The sequence below is a fragment of the Anomaloglossus baeobatrachus genome, chromosome 4 (genome assembly GCF_048569485.1).
Source record: "Anomaloglossus baeobatrachus isolate aAnoBae1 chromosome 4, aAnoBae1.hap1, whole genome shotgun sequence".
Classification (NCBI taxonomy): domain Eukaryota; kingdom Metazoa; phylum Chordata; class Amphibia; order Anura; family Aromobatidae; genus Anomaloglossus; species Anomaloglossus baeobatrachus.
In genome coordinates this window covers 615,146,077-615,161,212 of record NC_134356.1, presented here as the reverse complement: position 1 = coordinate 615,161,212, position 15,136 = coordinate 615,146,077, and the positions used below count along the sequence as shown (strand labels likewise).

General features: G+C 52.3%; 1 protein-coding gene across 2 annotated transcripts in view; it reads right to left on the bottom strand.

The window, feature by feature from the left end:
• Positions 1-15,136, bottom strand: part of ENTPD4 (ectonucleoside triphosphate diphosphohydrolase 4) — a 55,968-nt gene that overhangs the window by 20,669 nt on the left and 20,163 nt on the right. The window contains exons 5-8 of one of the 2 annotated variants that reach the window (XM_075346249.1): positions 14,810-14,960; positions 14,361-14,464; positions 14,178-14,237; positions 13,942-14,096 (exon numbers count right to left, since the gene is read on the bottom strand). In XM_075346249.1, the coding sequence (XP_075202364.1) occupies positions 13,942-14,096; positions 14,178-14,237; positions 14,361-14,464; positions 14,810-14,960 (470 nt within the window). The remainder of the gene's footprint in view (positions 1-13,941; positions 14,097-14,177; positions 14,238-14,360; positions 14,465-14,809; positions 14,961-15,136) is intronic. The other variant, XM_075346251.1, reaches the window with a different exon arrangement.

Genomic DNA, 15,136 nt, shown 5'->3' with positions numbered 1-15,136 from the left:
ACCTCAGCATTTGGTGAGGTTTTTACCTCAGCATTTGGTGAGGTTTTTACCTCAGCATTTGGTGAGGTTTTTACCTCAGCATTTGGTGAGGTTTTTACCTCAGTATTTGGTGAGGTTTTTACCTCAGTATTTGGTGAGGTTTTTACCTCAGTATTTGTAGCCTAAACCAGGAGTGGAACAATCAGAAGAAAAGTATAATAAAAACACGGGCACCACTTCTGTATTTATCACCCACTCCTGGTTTTGGCTTACTCACCGAATACCCACCGTGTGCACCGCGCCTTACTGAGCGCGAGGCAGCTGTGGTGCTCTCTTCTGACACTGAATGAAGCAGCCCCTTTTCTGTCTAACACAGCAGAAAGTGTCCACAAAACGTATCTCCAATTTGGAGTTAAATAATATGAGTTGAAGCCCTGACAAAATAGAGTGGTAAGGACTTGGTGACAAAGTGGGAAAGTTGCCATGTTCCCACATAACGTAAATGCTGGTTTTTGCCATTGCATTTTTTTGGGTGCAGAAAATCTGCTGCGTTCAACGGTCCAAAACAAGAGTGGATGTGAATTCATAAAAACACTTATTTATTTCTATGAGCCAGAGGAAAAAAAAAAAGAAATATAAAAATTACTTACTGCTTAAAATCTACACCAAACACATCAAATAAAGAAGGGAATTTTGTTACTTACCGTAAATTCCTTTTCTTCTAGCTCCTATTGGGAGACCCAGACGATTGGGTGTATAGCACTGCCTCCGGAGGCCACACAAAGCATTACACTAAAAAGTGTAAGGCCCCTCCCCTTCTGGCTATACACCCCCAGTGGGATCACTGGCTGCTCAGTTTTAGTGCTAAAGCAAGAAGGAGGAAAGCCAATAACTGGTTTAAACAAATTCACTCCGAAGTAACATCGGAGAACTGAAAACCGTTCAACATGAACAACATGTGTACCCGAACAAAACCAACAATCCCGAAGGACAACAGGGCGGGTGCTGGGTCTCCCAATAGGAGCTAGAAGAAAAGGAATTTACGGTAAGTAACAAAATTCCCTTCTTCTTCGGCGCTCCATTGGGAGACCCAGACGATTGGGACGTCCAAAAGCAGTCCCTGGGTGGGTAAAGAAATACCTCATGTTAGAGCTGCAAAGACAGCTTTCCCCTACGGGGAGGTAACTGCCGCCTGCAGGACTCTTCTACCTAGGCTGGCGTCCGCCGAAGCATAGGTATGCACCTGATAATGTTTGGTGAAAGTGTGCAGACTCGACCAGGTAGCTGCCTGGCACACCTGTTGAGCCAAGCCTGGTGTCGTAATGCCCAGGACGCACCCACGGCTCTGGTAGAGTGGGCCTTCAGCCCTGATGGAACCGGAAGCCCAGCAGAACGGTAGGCTTCAAGAATTGGTTCTTTGATCCATCGAGCCAGGGTGGCTTTTGAAGCCTGCGACCCTTTGCGCTTACCAGCGACAAGGACAAAGAGTGCATCCGAGCGGCGCAGGGGCGCCGTGCGGGAAATGTAGATTCTGAGTGCTCTCACCAGATCTAGCAAATGCAAATCCTTTTCATACCGATGAAGTGGATGAGGATAAAAGGAAGGTAAGGAAATATCCTGATTAAGATGAAAAGAGGATACCACCTTAGGGAGAAACTCCTGAATGGGACGCAGCACTACCTTGTCCTGGTGGAAAACCAGGAAGGGAGCCTTGGACGACAGCGCTGCTAGCTCAGACACTCTCCGAAGAGACGTGACCGCTACCAGAAAGGCCACTTTCTGTGAGAGTCGTGAAAGTGAAACATCCTTCAGAGGCTCGAAAGGCGTTTTCTGAAGAGCCACTAGTACCCTGTTTAGATCCCATGGATCTAACGGCCGTCTGTACGGAGGAACGATATGACAAACCCCCTGCAGGAACGTGCGCACCTGAGAAAGTCGTGCTAGACGCTTCTGAAAAAACACGGATAGAGCCGAGACTTGCCCTTTAAGGGAGCCGAGCGACAAGCCCTTTTCCAATCCAGATTGCAGGAAGGAAAGAAAAGTAGGTAACGCGAATGGCCAGGGGGATACTCCTTGTGCAGAGCACCAGGATAAGAAAATCCTCCACGTTCTGTGGTAGATCTTAGCAGAAGTGGGCTTCCTAGCCTGTCTCATGGTGGCAACGACTCCTTGGGATAATCCTGAAGACGCTAGGATCCAGGACTCAAGGGCCACACAGTCAGGTTCAGGGCCGCAGAATTCCGATGGAAAAACGGCCCTTGGGACAGTAAGTCTGGTCGGTCTGGTAGTGCCCACGGTTGGCCGACCGTGAGATGCCACAGATCCGGGTACCACGACCTCCTCGGCCAGTCTGGGGCGACGAGTATGACGCGGCTGCAATCGGATCTGATCTTGCGTAGCACTCTGGGCAAGAGCGCCAGAGGTGGGAACACATAAGGGAGCCGGAACTGCGACCAATCTTGCACCAGAGCTCTTTGATCGCGAGACCGTGCCATGAACGTCGGGACCTTGTTGTTGTGCCGTGACGCCATTAGGTCGACGTCCGGCACCCCCCAGCGGCGACAGATTTCCTGAAACACGTCCGGGTGAAGGGACCATTCCCCTGCGTCCATACCCTGGCGACTGAGGAAGTCTGCTTCCCAGTTTTCTACGCCCGGGATGTGAACCGCTGATATGGTGGATGCTCTGTCCTCCACCCACAATAGAATCCGCCGGACTTCCTGGAAGGCTTGCCGACTGCGTGTCCCTCCCTGGTGGTTGATGTATGCCACCGCTGTGGAGTTGTCCGACTGAATTCGGATCTGCTTTCCTTCCAGCCACTGCTGGAAGGCTAGTAGGGCTAGATACACTGCCCTGATTTCCAGAACATTGATCTGAAGGGTGGACTCCTGCTGAGTCCACGTCCCTTGAGCCCTGTGGTGGAGAAAAACTGCTCCCCACCCTGACAGACTCGCGTCTGTCGTGACCACTGCCCAGGATGGGGGCAGGAATGATCTTCCCTGTGATAATGAGTTGGGAAGAAGCCACCATTGCAGAGAGTCCTTGGCCGTCTGGGAAAGGGAGACTTTCCTGTCCAGGGAAGTAGACTTCCCGTCCCATTGGCGGAGAATGTCCCATTGAAGTGGGCGCAGATGAAACTGTGCAAACGGGACTGCCTCCATTGCTGCCACCATCTTCCCTAGGAAGTGCATGAGGCGCCTTAAGGAGTGCGACTGACCATGAAGGAGAGACTGTACCCCTGTCTGTAGTGACCGCTGCTTGTCCAGCGGAAGCTTCACTATCGCTGAGAGAGTATGAAACTCCATGCCAAGATACGTTAGTGATTGAGTCGGTGACAGATTTGACTTTGAAAAGTTGATGATCCACCCGAAAGTCTGGAGAGTCTCCAGCGCAACATTCAGGCTGTGTTGGCATGCCTCTTGAGAGGGTGCTTTGACCAGTAGATCGTCCAAGTAAGGGATCACCGAGTGTCCCTGGGAGTGCAAGACTGCTACCACTGCCGCCATGACCTTGGTGAAAACCCGTGGGGCTGTCGCCAGACCAAATGGCAGAGCTACGAACTGGAGATGTTCGTCTCCTATCACAAAACGTAGAAAACATTGGTGCTCCGTAGCAATCGGCACGTGGAGATAAGCATCTTTGATGTCTATTGATGCGAGGAAATCTCCTTGAGACATTGAGGCAATGACGGAGCGGAGGGATTCCATCCGGAACCGCCTGGCGTTCACATGCTTGTTGAGCAGCTTTAGGTCCAGAACAGGACGGAACGAGCCGTCCTTTTTTGGAACCACGAAGAGATTGGAGTAAAAACCTTGCCCTTGTTCCTGAGGAGGAACAGGGATCACCACTCCTTCTGCTCTTAGAGAGCCCACCGCCTGCAGAAGGGCATCTGCTCGGTCGGGATGTGGGGAAGTTCTGAAGAACCGAGGCGGAGGACGAGAATTGAACTCTATCCTGTACCCGTGAGACAAAATGTCTGTTACCCACCGGTCTTTGACCTGTGGCAGCCAAATGTCGCCAAAGCGGGAGAGCCTGCCACCGACCGAGGATGCGGAGGGAGGAGGCCGAAAGTCATGAGGCAGCCGCCTTGGAAGCGGTTCCTCCGGTTGCTTTCTTGGGGCGTGAGTGAGCCCGCCAGGAATCTGAGCCCCTTTGCTCTTTCTGAGTCCCTTTGGACGAGGAGAATTGGGCCTTGCCTGAGCCTCGAAAGGACCGAAACCTCGACTGCCACCTCTTTTGTTGAGGTTTGCTTGATCTGGGCTGGGGTAAGGAGGAGTCTTTACCCTTGGACTGTTTAATGATTTCAGCCAATTGCTCACCAAACAGTCTGTCTACAGATAGTGGCAAGCTGGTTAAACATTTTTTGGAAGCAGAATCCGCTTTCCATTCTTTTAACCACAAGGCTCTGCGCAAAACCACCGAGTTGGCCGACGCCATTGAGGTACGGCTCGTAGAGTCCAGGACAGCGTTGATAGCATAGGTCGCAAACGCAGACATTTGCGAAATTAAGGACTCCACTTGCGGCACTGCTGGCCGTATGATAGAGTCCACCTGTGCCAGACCAGCTGAAATAGCTTGGAGTGCCCAGACGGCCGCGAATGCTGGAGCAAACGACGCGCCGATAGCTTCATAGACAGATTTCAACCAAAGGTCCATCTGTCTGTCATTGGCATCCTTAAGTGAAGCCCCATCCTCCACTGCAACTATGGATCTAGCCGCAAGCCTGGAGATTGGGGGATCCACCTTTGGACACTGGGTCCAGCGTTTGACCACGTCAGGGGGAAAGGGATAACGTGTATCCTTAAGACGTTTGGAGAAACGCTTGTCTGGATAAGCATGGTGTTTCTGGACTGATTCTCTGAAGTCAGCGTGGTCCAGAAAAGTACTCAGTTTACGCTTGGGATACCTGAAATGGAACTTCTCCTGCTGTGCAGCTGCCTCTTCTGCTGAAGGGGCTGGGGGAGAAATATCCAACAGTCTATTGATGGCCGCTATAAGGTCATTTACCATGGCGTCACCATCAGGAGTATCCAGATTGAGAGCGGTCTCAGGATTAGACTCCTGATCACCCTCCTCTGTCTCATCCCGCAGAGACTCTTCTCGCTGAGACCCTGATCCACGTGATGACGTGGAGGGTCTCTCCCAGCGAGCTCGCTTAGGCTGCCTGGGACTGTCATCTGAGTCAGAGCCTTCAGCCTGAGATGCCTGGGACCCCCCTGAAGCACGGATTAACTCCAACTGAGGGGGACCTGGGAACATTGACGCAGCAGTGTTCATGGACTGAGTAACTGGCCTGGCCTGCAAGGTCTCTAGGATTTTTGTCATAGTGACAGACATCCTGTCAGCAAAAACTGCAAACTCTGTCCCCGTCACCGGGACAGGGTTCACCGGTGACTCTGCCTGGGCCACTACCACCATAGACTCCGGCTGACGAAGTGGCACAGGGACCGAACATTGCACACAATGGGGGTCTTTGGAACCTGCCGGTAGATCAGCCCCACAAGCGGCACAAGCAGCATATACAGCCTGTGTCTTGGCACCCTTGCGTTTTGCGGATGACATGTTGTCGTCTCCTCAGAGCAATATAGGGTATACAGCCAAGAAGCGACCTTACAGTGCAATATATCTATATATATGGTATAGAGAAAAAAATACACCAATATAACACTGTGGCACTAGTGGGGCCAGCACTAATGTGCTGCTTACCGCCCGCTTAACGCGGGTGTGTGGTCGCCAGAAATCCCTTGTCTGGGTCTCCCAGAGCCTGTGTCCGTTCTCCAGCCAGACTGCATGTAGGAATGGCTGCCGGCGTCCTGTGGAGAGGGGCGGGCCCTGGGCGTGCTGCAGACAAAGAGCGGGAACTGGCGTCCCACTGTGCTCAGTGAGGGGACTGGAGTATGTAAAAAAGACTCCAGCCCTCTGCGCTGACTATCGTACAGCGTCTCTCCCTTGCCCTGATTGACAGGGTGGGGGCGGGAACGAAGCGGAGCTAGGCCGCAAAAGCCGGGGACTAGATTTATAAGCGCCGCCGTCGTAAAAGCACGGTCGGCGCTAAGTCCCCGGCGCACTACAAGTCTCAGCCGCGCCGCCGCTCCAGGGGCGGCCGGCGCGGCAGTCCCCAACACATAAAGTCCCTCAGAGAAGCTGCAGAGACTGTAACCCCAGCGCGCAGCGCTACTGTCCCCGGCGCACTAGCACACCCAGCAAGTCTGGAGTGTGCGCGGCCTGTACATACGGGGACACAGAGTACCTGAATGTTGCAGGGCCTTGTCCCTGAACGGTACCCAGCTCCGTATCCAGCAGGTTCTACGGGTCTGTGGATGGAGCCCGGCCTCAGGGCTTGGGGGCCGGTAAGATCCCACTTCCTCAGAGCCCCTCAGGGGGATGTGGAAGGAAAGCAGCATGTGGGCTCCAGCCTCCGTACCCACAATGGGTACCTCAACCTTAACAAACACCACCAATATACTGGGGTGAGAAGGGAGCATGCTGGGGGCCCTAGTATGGGCCCTCTTTTCTTCCATCCGACATAGTCAGCAGCTACTGCTGACTAAACAGTGGAGCTATGCGTGGATGTCTGACCTCCTTCGCACAAAGCTTGAAAAAACTGAGCAGCCAGTGATCCCACTGGGGGTGTATAGCCAGAAGGGGAGGGGCCTTACACTTTTTAGTGTAATGCTTTGTGTGGCCTCCGGAGGCAGTGCTATACACCCAATCGTCTGGGTCTCCCAATGGAGCGCCGAAGAAAGGGAAAATTCATAAAAAAAATCCACAATAATCAGACAAGATTGATATTGCGGATACCTTCAAGAAAAATGCAGATAAACATCAGAAAGATAATGAAGGATTTACATTATATGTGAACAATGCCTTAGTTAACAGTGGGGCATTGCTTTTTACGGAAAGACACCCACATATTCTAAATATTCCTTGGTAATATTTTGGGGTTCACAATTAGACGATTTGCTCATTCTTAAAAGACCAAGCAGCAGGATTTTGCTATATGAAGTGCAGGCAGTGCCATACAGGCAGTAAAATGCTGATCGCAGGCATACCTGTTGTAGAAAGATCTGATGCTTGGTTGCAGAAAATAAAAGTTGCAGAAATGCACTGCACTTTGATTGACAGGTGCAACGGGGATGAGCCTTTGTTGGTCGGGTCTCGGCATTAGATTCCTCCTCCGGGTTCTCCTGGCTTGCCCCCTTTTCTTTATTTGAATATTGCACTGCTCTGCCATTGCTCTTGTTGCCACATTACGCAGGTCTTCATTATAATGGCGCCGGAGTCCGCACATGCACGTACCGTGATCTCCAGAGCCATTTTATTGAATGAACACACTGCAGTGAAGACCATGAGAAGCATCGGTGCGTGCGCATACTTTTTGTTTTTTACATCAGTGCGTGCCGGAGTGCATGACACGTGCTAAGTCATTCACACGCGCCGGCATTGAGGTGTTGTGCAGGCACACTTTGATCTGCCCTGAGCAGGGCGAATCAAAGTATTGTAGTGCGCCTGCGCGGGACCGGCGAGTGTGTATGATGTAGGACGCATCATGCATACAGGATTCAGAAGGAAGGACGAAGATGGCCGAAAGAGGAGGCACCGGCACCAGAGAACGAAGCCGCCCATATGACCCAATTCCACCGCAGCGACCGTTTAAGTATTATAAAAAAGAGAATTTTGTTTACTTACCGTAAATTCTTTTTCTTATAGTTCCGTATTGGGAGACCCAGACATTGGGTGTATAGCTTCTGCCTCCGGAGGACACACAAAGTACTACACTAAAAAGTGTAGCTCCTCCCTCCGAGCATATACACCCCCTGGATAACCAATTATAGCCAGTTTAGTGCAAAAGCTGAAGGAGAATAGCCACCCACAAGTAAAAACAGAGCAAGAACCAGAACAAACGGAGACTCTGTCCACGACAACAGCCGGTGAAAACACGCGGAACAAGAAACTGCCAACAGGCAACAGGGAGGGTGCTGGGTCTCCCAATATGGAACTATAAGAAAAAGAATTTACGGTAAGTAAACAAAATTCTCTTTTTCTTTATCGTTCCTATGGGAGACCCAGACATTGGGACGTCTCAAAGCAGTCCATGGGTGGGAATAAACAGAAAAACTGAGAAGTAGGCAGAGCCTAACTTCACAAATGGGCGACAGCCGCCTGAAGGATGCGTCTGCCCAAGCTCGCATCTGCCGAAGCATGAGCATGCACTTGGTAGTGCTTTGAAAAGGTATGCAGGCTAGTCCAAGTGGCAGCCTGACAGACTTGCTGAGCCGTAGCCTGGTGCCTGAAAGCCCAAGAGGATCCGACAGCTCTGGTCGAGTGTGCCTTGATCCCCGGCGGGGGAGGCACCTGAGAACACTGGTAGGCATCCGAAATGGTCGACCTAATCCAACGGGCTAAGGTCGGCTTAGAAGCAGAGAGGCCCTTACGCCGACCTGTGGTTAGCACAAAAAGAGAGGTGCACCGCCTAAGAGCAGAAGTGCGAGACACATAGATCCGGAGCGCCCGCACCAGATCCAGAGTATCAACGCTTTTTCAAAGCGATGAACAGGAGCCGGACAAAAGGAAGGCAGGGTAATGTCCTGGTTAAGGTGGAAAGGAGAAACCACCTTAGGGAGAAAGTCCGGAGTCGGACGGAGAACCACCTTGTCTTGATGAAAAACCAAAAAAGGTGACTCCGAAGAGAGCGCAGCCAAATCAGAGACTCTCCTGAGGGAAGTTATGGCCACTAGAAAGACCACTTTCTGTGAAAGACGAAACAAAGAAACCTCCCTAAGAGGCTCAAAGGGGGGTTTCTGCAAGGCCGTGAGGACCAAATTTAGGTCCCAGGGATCCAAGGGGCGCCGGTAAGGCGGAATGATGTGAGACGCGCCCTGCATGAAGGTGCGGACCTGAGCCAGCCGGGCGATACGCCGCTGGAACAGCACTGACAGAGCCGAGACTTGTCCCTTGAGAGAATTGAGGGACAGTCCTAGCTGCAGACCGGACTGTAAAAAGGACAGAAGGGTCGGCAAGGAAAAAGGCCAAGGAGCATGGCCGGAAGAGCGACACCAGGACAGGAAAATTTTCCAAGTCCTGTGATAGATTTTGGCCGAGGAAGACTTCCGGGCCCGAGTCATAGTGGAAATGACTTCAGGAGGAATACCAGAAGCCGTCAAGATCCAGGACTCAAGAGCCACGCCGTCAATCTGAGAGCCGCAGAATTCTGGCGGAAAAACGGACCTTGTGAGAGAAGGTCTGGACGGTCCGGAAGATGCCACGGCACCTCTACGGACAGATGGAGCAGGTCTGGGTACCAAGCTCGCCTGGGCCAGTCCGGTGCAATGAGGATGACTCGACGGCCCTGCATTCTGATCTTGCGCAGGACTCTGGGCAAGAGAGCTAGAGGGGGAAACACGTAGGACAGACGAAACTGGGACCAGTCTTGAACCAGAGCGTCCGCTGCGAAGGCCTGAGGATCGTGGGAGCGAGCCACGTAAATCGGAACCTTGTTGTTGTGACGGGATGCTATTAGGTCCACGTCCGGAGTGCCCCACTTGCGGCAGATTGACTGAAACACTGCCGGATGCAGGGACCACTCGCCACTGTCCACGGTTTGACGGCTGAGATAATCTGCCTCCCAGTTTTCCACGCCTGGGATGTGGACTGCGGATATGGTGGACTTGGAGTCCTCCGTCCATTGAAGGATACGTTGTACCTCCAACATTGTCAGGCGGCTGCGTGTCCCGCCTTGGTGATTGATGTAGGCAACCGCTGTCGCGTTGTCTGACTGGACTCGGATGTGCTTGCCCGCCAATAGGTGGTGAAAAGCTAGGAGAGCCAGGAGCACGGCTCTGGTTTCCAGCACATTGATCGAGAGGGCTGACTCGGACGGAGTCCAAGTGCCCTGTGCTCGGTGGTGGAGACATACCGCTCCCCAGCCGGATAGACTGGCATCCGTGGTGAGGACCACCCAGGACGGAGCCAGGAAGGAGCGTCCCTGAGACAGAGAGAGGGGCCGAAGCCACCACTGAAGAGAGCTCCTGGTCTGTGGCGACAGAGCCACTAACCTGTGCAAGGAGGAAGGCCGCTTGTCCCAACAGCGGAGAATGTCCAGCTGCAGTGAACGCAGATGGAACTGGGAAAAGGGAACAGCCTCCATTGACGCCACCATCTGACCCAGCACCTGCATCAGGTGCCTGATGGAATAACGGCGGGGCCTCAGCAGAGAGCGCACCGCCAGTTGGAGGGACTGCTGTTTGATCAAGGGCAACTTCACAAGTGCCGGCAGAGTCTCGAACTGCATCCCTAGGTACGTGAGACTCTGGGTCGGAGTCAGAGTGGATTTGGGCAGATTGACCAGCCACCCGAATTGGGCTAGAGTGGCGAGAGTGAGCGAGACACTCCGCTGACAGTCTGCGCTGGATGAAGCCTTGACTAGAAGGTCGTCCAGGTAAGGAATCACTGCCAACCCCTGGAGGTGCAGAACCGCAATCACTGCTGCCATGACCTTGGTGAATAGCCGAGGGGCCGTGGCTAACCCGAAGGGGAGAGCCACGAATTGGAAATGTTCCTCTCCGATTGCAAAACGTAGCCAACGCTGGTGAGAAACTGCAATTGGCACATGCAGATAGGCATCTCTGATGTCGATGGATGCCAGGAAATCCCCTTGGGTCATTGAGGCAATGACTGACCGCAGAGATTCCATGCGAAAATGCCGCACCTGAACATGCTTGTTGAGAAGCTTGAGATCCAGGATGGGCCGGAAGGAACCGTCCTTTTTGGGGACTAGGAAGAGATTTGAGTAGAAACCTCTGAACCGTTCCCGGGTGGGAACCGGTACAATTACTCCGTTGGCCTGCAAGGATGCCACGGCCTGAGAGAAGGCGGCGGCCTTGGGACAGGGGGGAGTTGACAGAAAAAATCCGTTTGGCGGGCTGGAAGAGAATTCTATCCTGTAGCCGTGAGAGATGATCTCCCTCACCCACTGATCGGAGACTTGTTGAAACCACGCGTCGCCAAAGTGGGAGAGCCTGCCACCGACTAAGGACGTTGCTGGCGCGGACAGATAGTCAAGAGGAGGCTGCCTTAGTGGCAGCACCTCCTGCGGTCTTCTATGGACGCGCCTTTGTGCGCCAGTTGGATTTTTGGTCCTTGGCTGAGTTAGTGGACGAGGCCGAGGGCTTAGAGGACGACCAGTTGGAGGAACGAAAGAAACGAAACCTCGACTGGTTCCTACCCTGGACAGGTTTCCTGGTTTTGGTTTGTGGCATGGAAGTACTCTTCCCGCCAGTAGCTTCCTTAATAATTTCATCCAGTTGTTCACCGAATAGCCTGGACCCAGCAAAAGGGAGCCCAGCAAGGTACTTCTTTGAAGAAGCATCTGCCTTCCACTCTCGAAGCCACAAGATCCTGCGGATAGCGAGGGAATTAGCCGAGGCCACCGCAGTGCGGTGAGAAGCCTCCAGCATGGCAGACATGGCATAGGATGAAAAAGCGGAAGCTTGGGAAGTTAAGGCAACCATTTCGGGCATAGATTCCCTGGCGAGGGAATGCATCTCCTCTAGAGAAGCAGAGATGGCTTTGAGAGCCCACACTGCTGCAAAAGATGGGGAGAACGAGGCCCCTGCCGCCTCATATACAGATTTGGCCAGAAGGTCAACCTGGCAGTCAGTGGAATCCTTAAGAGAGGTGCCATCAGCCACTGATACCACGGTCCGGGCTGAGAGTCTAGACACCGGGGGGTCTACCTTTGGTGAATGAGCCCACACTCCTTGACCACCTCAGGTGGAAAGGGAAAACGGTCATCAGAACCACGCTTTGGGAAGCGTTTGTCAGGACAGGCCCTAGGCTTGGTCACAGCGGCCTGAAAACTGGAGTGGTTAAAGAACACACTCTTTGTCCTCTTAGGCAAGGTAAACTGGTGCTTTTCTGCCAGAGAGGGTTGCTCCTCTGATACTGGCGGATTGAGGTCCAGTACAGAATTAATGGACGCAATCAAATTACTAACATCTGAGTCACTTTCGGACAGATCAATGGGGCACATGGAGGTAGCCTCCGAGCCCCCTGTAAAGGCATCCTCCTCGTCCCGCGAGTCAGCCTCTGAAACAGAGCCGCTGGACGAGGAAGGGGAGGGAGCCCTACGTCTCCTCTTAGGAGGACGGGGCCTGGGACCAGATGAAGAATCCTCTGTGAGCTCCGCTGAGAGAGCCCTAGCAGCAGAGGCACCCTGTGAAGGGGGCTGATGCATGTTCAGCAAAGTCCGGGACAGCTGTCCCATGGAGTCGGCAAAAGACTGGGAGATAGACCTAGATAAGGATTCTACCCAAGCCGGGGGTTCAGCCACAGGAGCCGGAGCAGCCGGAGAGACCACTGTGGGTGCGATTCCAGGCTGAGGCATTGTCAGGTTAGAGCAGGCATCACAATGTGGATATGTGCTCGGATCAGGCAGCACGAGCTTACATGCAGTGCATACTGAATATAGCTTTGGAGCCTTGCTCCTCGTGTGAGACATGCTGCTGAAGTGGGGGCTCTGCCAGAGTGACCCCCAGGGAGTATATACAGAGGCCCACAACCAGAGGTTGTGGCTTACCAGACCGCTGGAGCGGTGTTGTGTGCCCTCCAGATCCCGAAGCCCGGACCCCCAAGCACCTCAGCAGGGATGCTGCAGCCAGTGATGATCGCAGAGAAAACACTGATAAAATGGCGCCGGAGCGAGGAGAGGGGGCGGGACCAACTCTGAGAGCGGGATCTGGAGGGCCAAAGAGACTTACAGGGGAGGAGACATGTACTCAGTGAGGAGTGTCTCTCCCCTATGCAGAACGGCCGCTGGGCGGGGCCGCACTGTCCCTCTGCATGAATGACATGCGAGGGCAGTGAAACCGAAAGTAGGCATCCGGCAAAGCCGGGGCCTAAATTTGAGCGGTGCGGCCGGTGCGCAGGCACCATCGGCGCGGTTCTCAGGCGACAGGCAGAGAACCGGCCGGAAATGTCAGAAAACTCACTCAGCACACTCTCCCACCATAATAAAGTACAGGGACCCCCAGAATATAAACGTCTCAGGTACTTAGCTTGCTGAGACGCAGGGTTCCAAGTCCCTGGGGATGAGTGCTCCGTCCAGCAGGGTCCTGAAGGGCTGCGGATGGAGACCGGTCTCCTGCAAAGCATGGAGAACCGTGCTGGCTCCCACTTCAAGCCAGAGCCCGAGGGATGGTGAAGGAGCGCGGCATGTAAGGCTCCAGCCTTGGAATCAACCTTAACAGCACCGCCGACACAGTGGGGTGAGAAGGGACATGCCGGGGGTCCAGACTTGGACCCGCTTTTCTTCAAACTCTTTCCAAAAATGAAAAATCAGATGAGAATGCATGTGTGGATGTATGCCTCCTGAACACAAAGCAATGAACTGGCTAGATCTGGTTCTCCAGGGGGTGTATAGGCTCAGAAGGAGGAGCTACACTTTTTGGTGTAGTACTTTGTGTGTCCTCCGGAGGCAGAAGCTATACACCCAATGTCTGGGTCTCCCATAGGAACGATAAAGAAATGATTTTTACGTTCTGCACAGCGGCCTGGGCTCTTATATACAGCATGTTAGAATGCTGTATATAAGGGCTCACTGGTGGTGGCTGCAACTTATAGTCACCAAATCTGCTGACAGGTTCCCTTTAAGTGTTTTTTTTATGTTCCCTACTTCTGGGGAAAGCAGAAAAATAGTGGTTCCTTACAGTATCTCTGTATCAGATGATATGCATTTGTTGTTATCTTGGAGTGGAGGGATAATTCCACATGCAGGATTCGCACATCGCCCCGTCTGTAGCCCGCTTACTTAAACCCACAGGAGTAACTTACACACGTTATGTCAGCATGAGAGGTGTCATACTGTCCCTGGTGACTATAAAAACAAAACTACTGGGATAAAAAAAGAAAAAGGCAAAAGCAAAAGAAAAGCAAATTAAAAAGTAAAGTATTACTGATAATGACCTGCTGAGAGGAGGCAAAGCTTACACTTTTAGGTACTTCATATGCGATCTGAGTGGAGACCCCACCCATGTCCAAAATGCCAGCCGTCCGCTTGCGTAATATGGCGTCCTTTTTGTCGCTGCCGGGTACATTAACCTCGACCACTGCTTCATCCTCTGCGTGGGATCAAAAGTAACAGGTAAGAAAAAAAGAAAGCAATGACTCTAAGGAGTTCTCCTCACTGGAAACGTTCTCACCATCTTCTATGTGATCAAAGCGACCGAGAACAAAATTGATGCCAATCCAGGCGTACACTCCTAGAAAATCCAACAAATGGCTGTGAGGCACACGTCAATATACACAATGCAAACATTACATAGTTGTTTTTTTTTTGGAGGAAGACTGAACTCCTTAGGGTCTGGGTCATCGACCGTACATACCTTCTTGTTTTCCAGAGATGACTTCAGCGTGGGAGTCCGAGAACAGAAAGTCGTAATGGACGGGGATATCTGTCCGGAGATCTTCAAGTATCGCCTCCTGCTGGCTGAAACAAACACCTGCACTAAGTACATGTGTGGTACGTTGTGGGCAAGTAATGTGGGTCACATGCAGATTTACCCCAAAAAAAAACAAACAAAAAAAAAAACGTAGGAGGAAATATTTTACAGAGAAGCCAAACCACACAAGGTCAGAGGTCTGCAAAAGTACAAAACAAACCATCTTGTGCTGAGGCAATACTAATTTTCCACATTCTGGTGAACCACCAATGAGTAGTTCCATAGCGGTGCAAGATGTCAGGCCTCGTGTGGTGAAGCCCTACGCCAGAGAAATGCGTAACCCTGTGAGCTTGGAAATGAAGCGAGTCTTTTAGGAAGTTCCGGCCGCTCACCTCTCGGTCAGGATCCGGAGCCCCGCCGTGCACAGAATATACAGGGGGGTGGATTTGTGCTTTTCCCTGGGAATGTGGCTGGTAGCGAAGTTCAGCAGAGGCGAGATGTAGTCACTGGCTTTCTCTGGGGTGGTGGCAAGCTCGGAAATACCTAGAAATACAGAGCTGGCCGCTCAGACATGTCTTTATGGCTAATTACAGCAAAAAGTTTCATTTTATATTTATATGATTATTATTTGAGAACAAAATGCCTAGGGCTCACCAAACATACAGAAAATTAGAACCATCATAACGTCATCGTCTTTCCTTAAAGGGGTTAATATATTG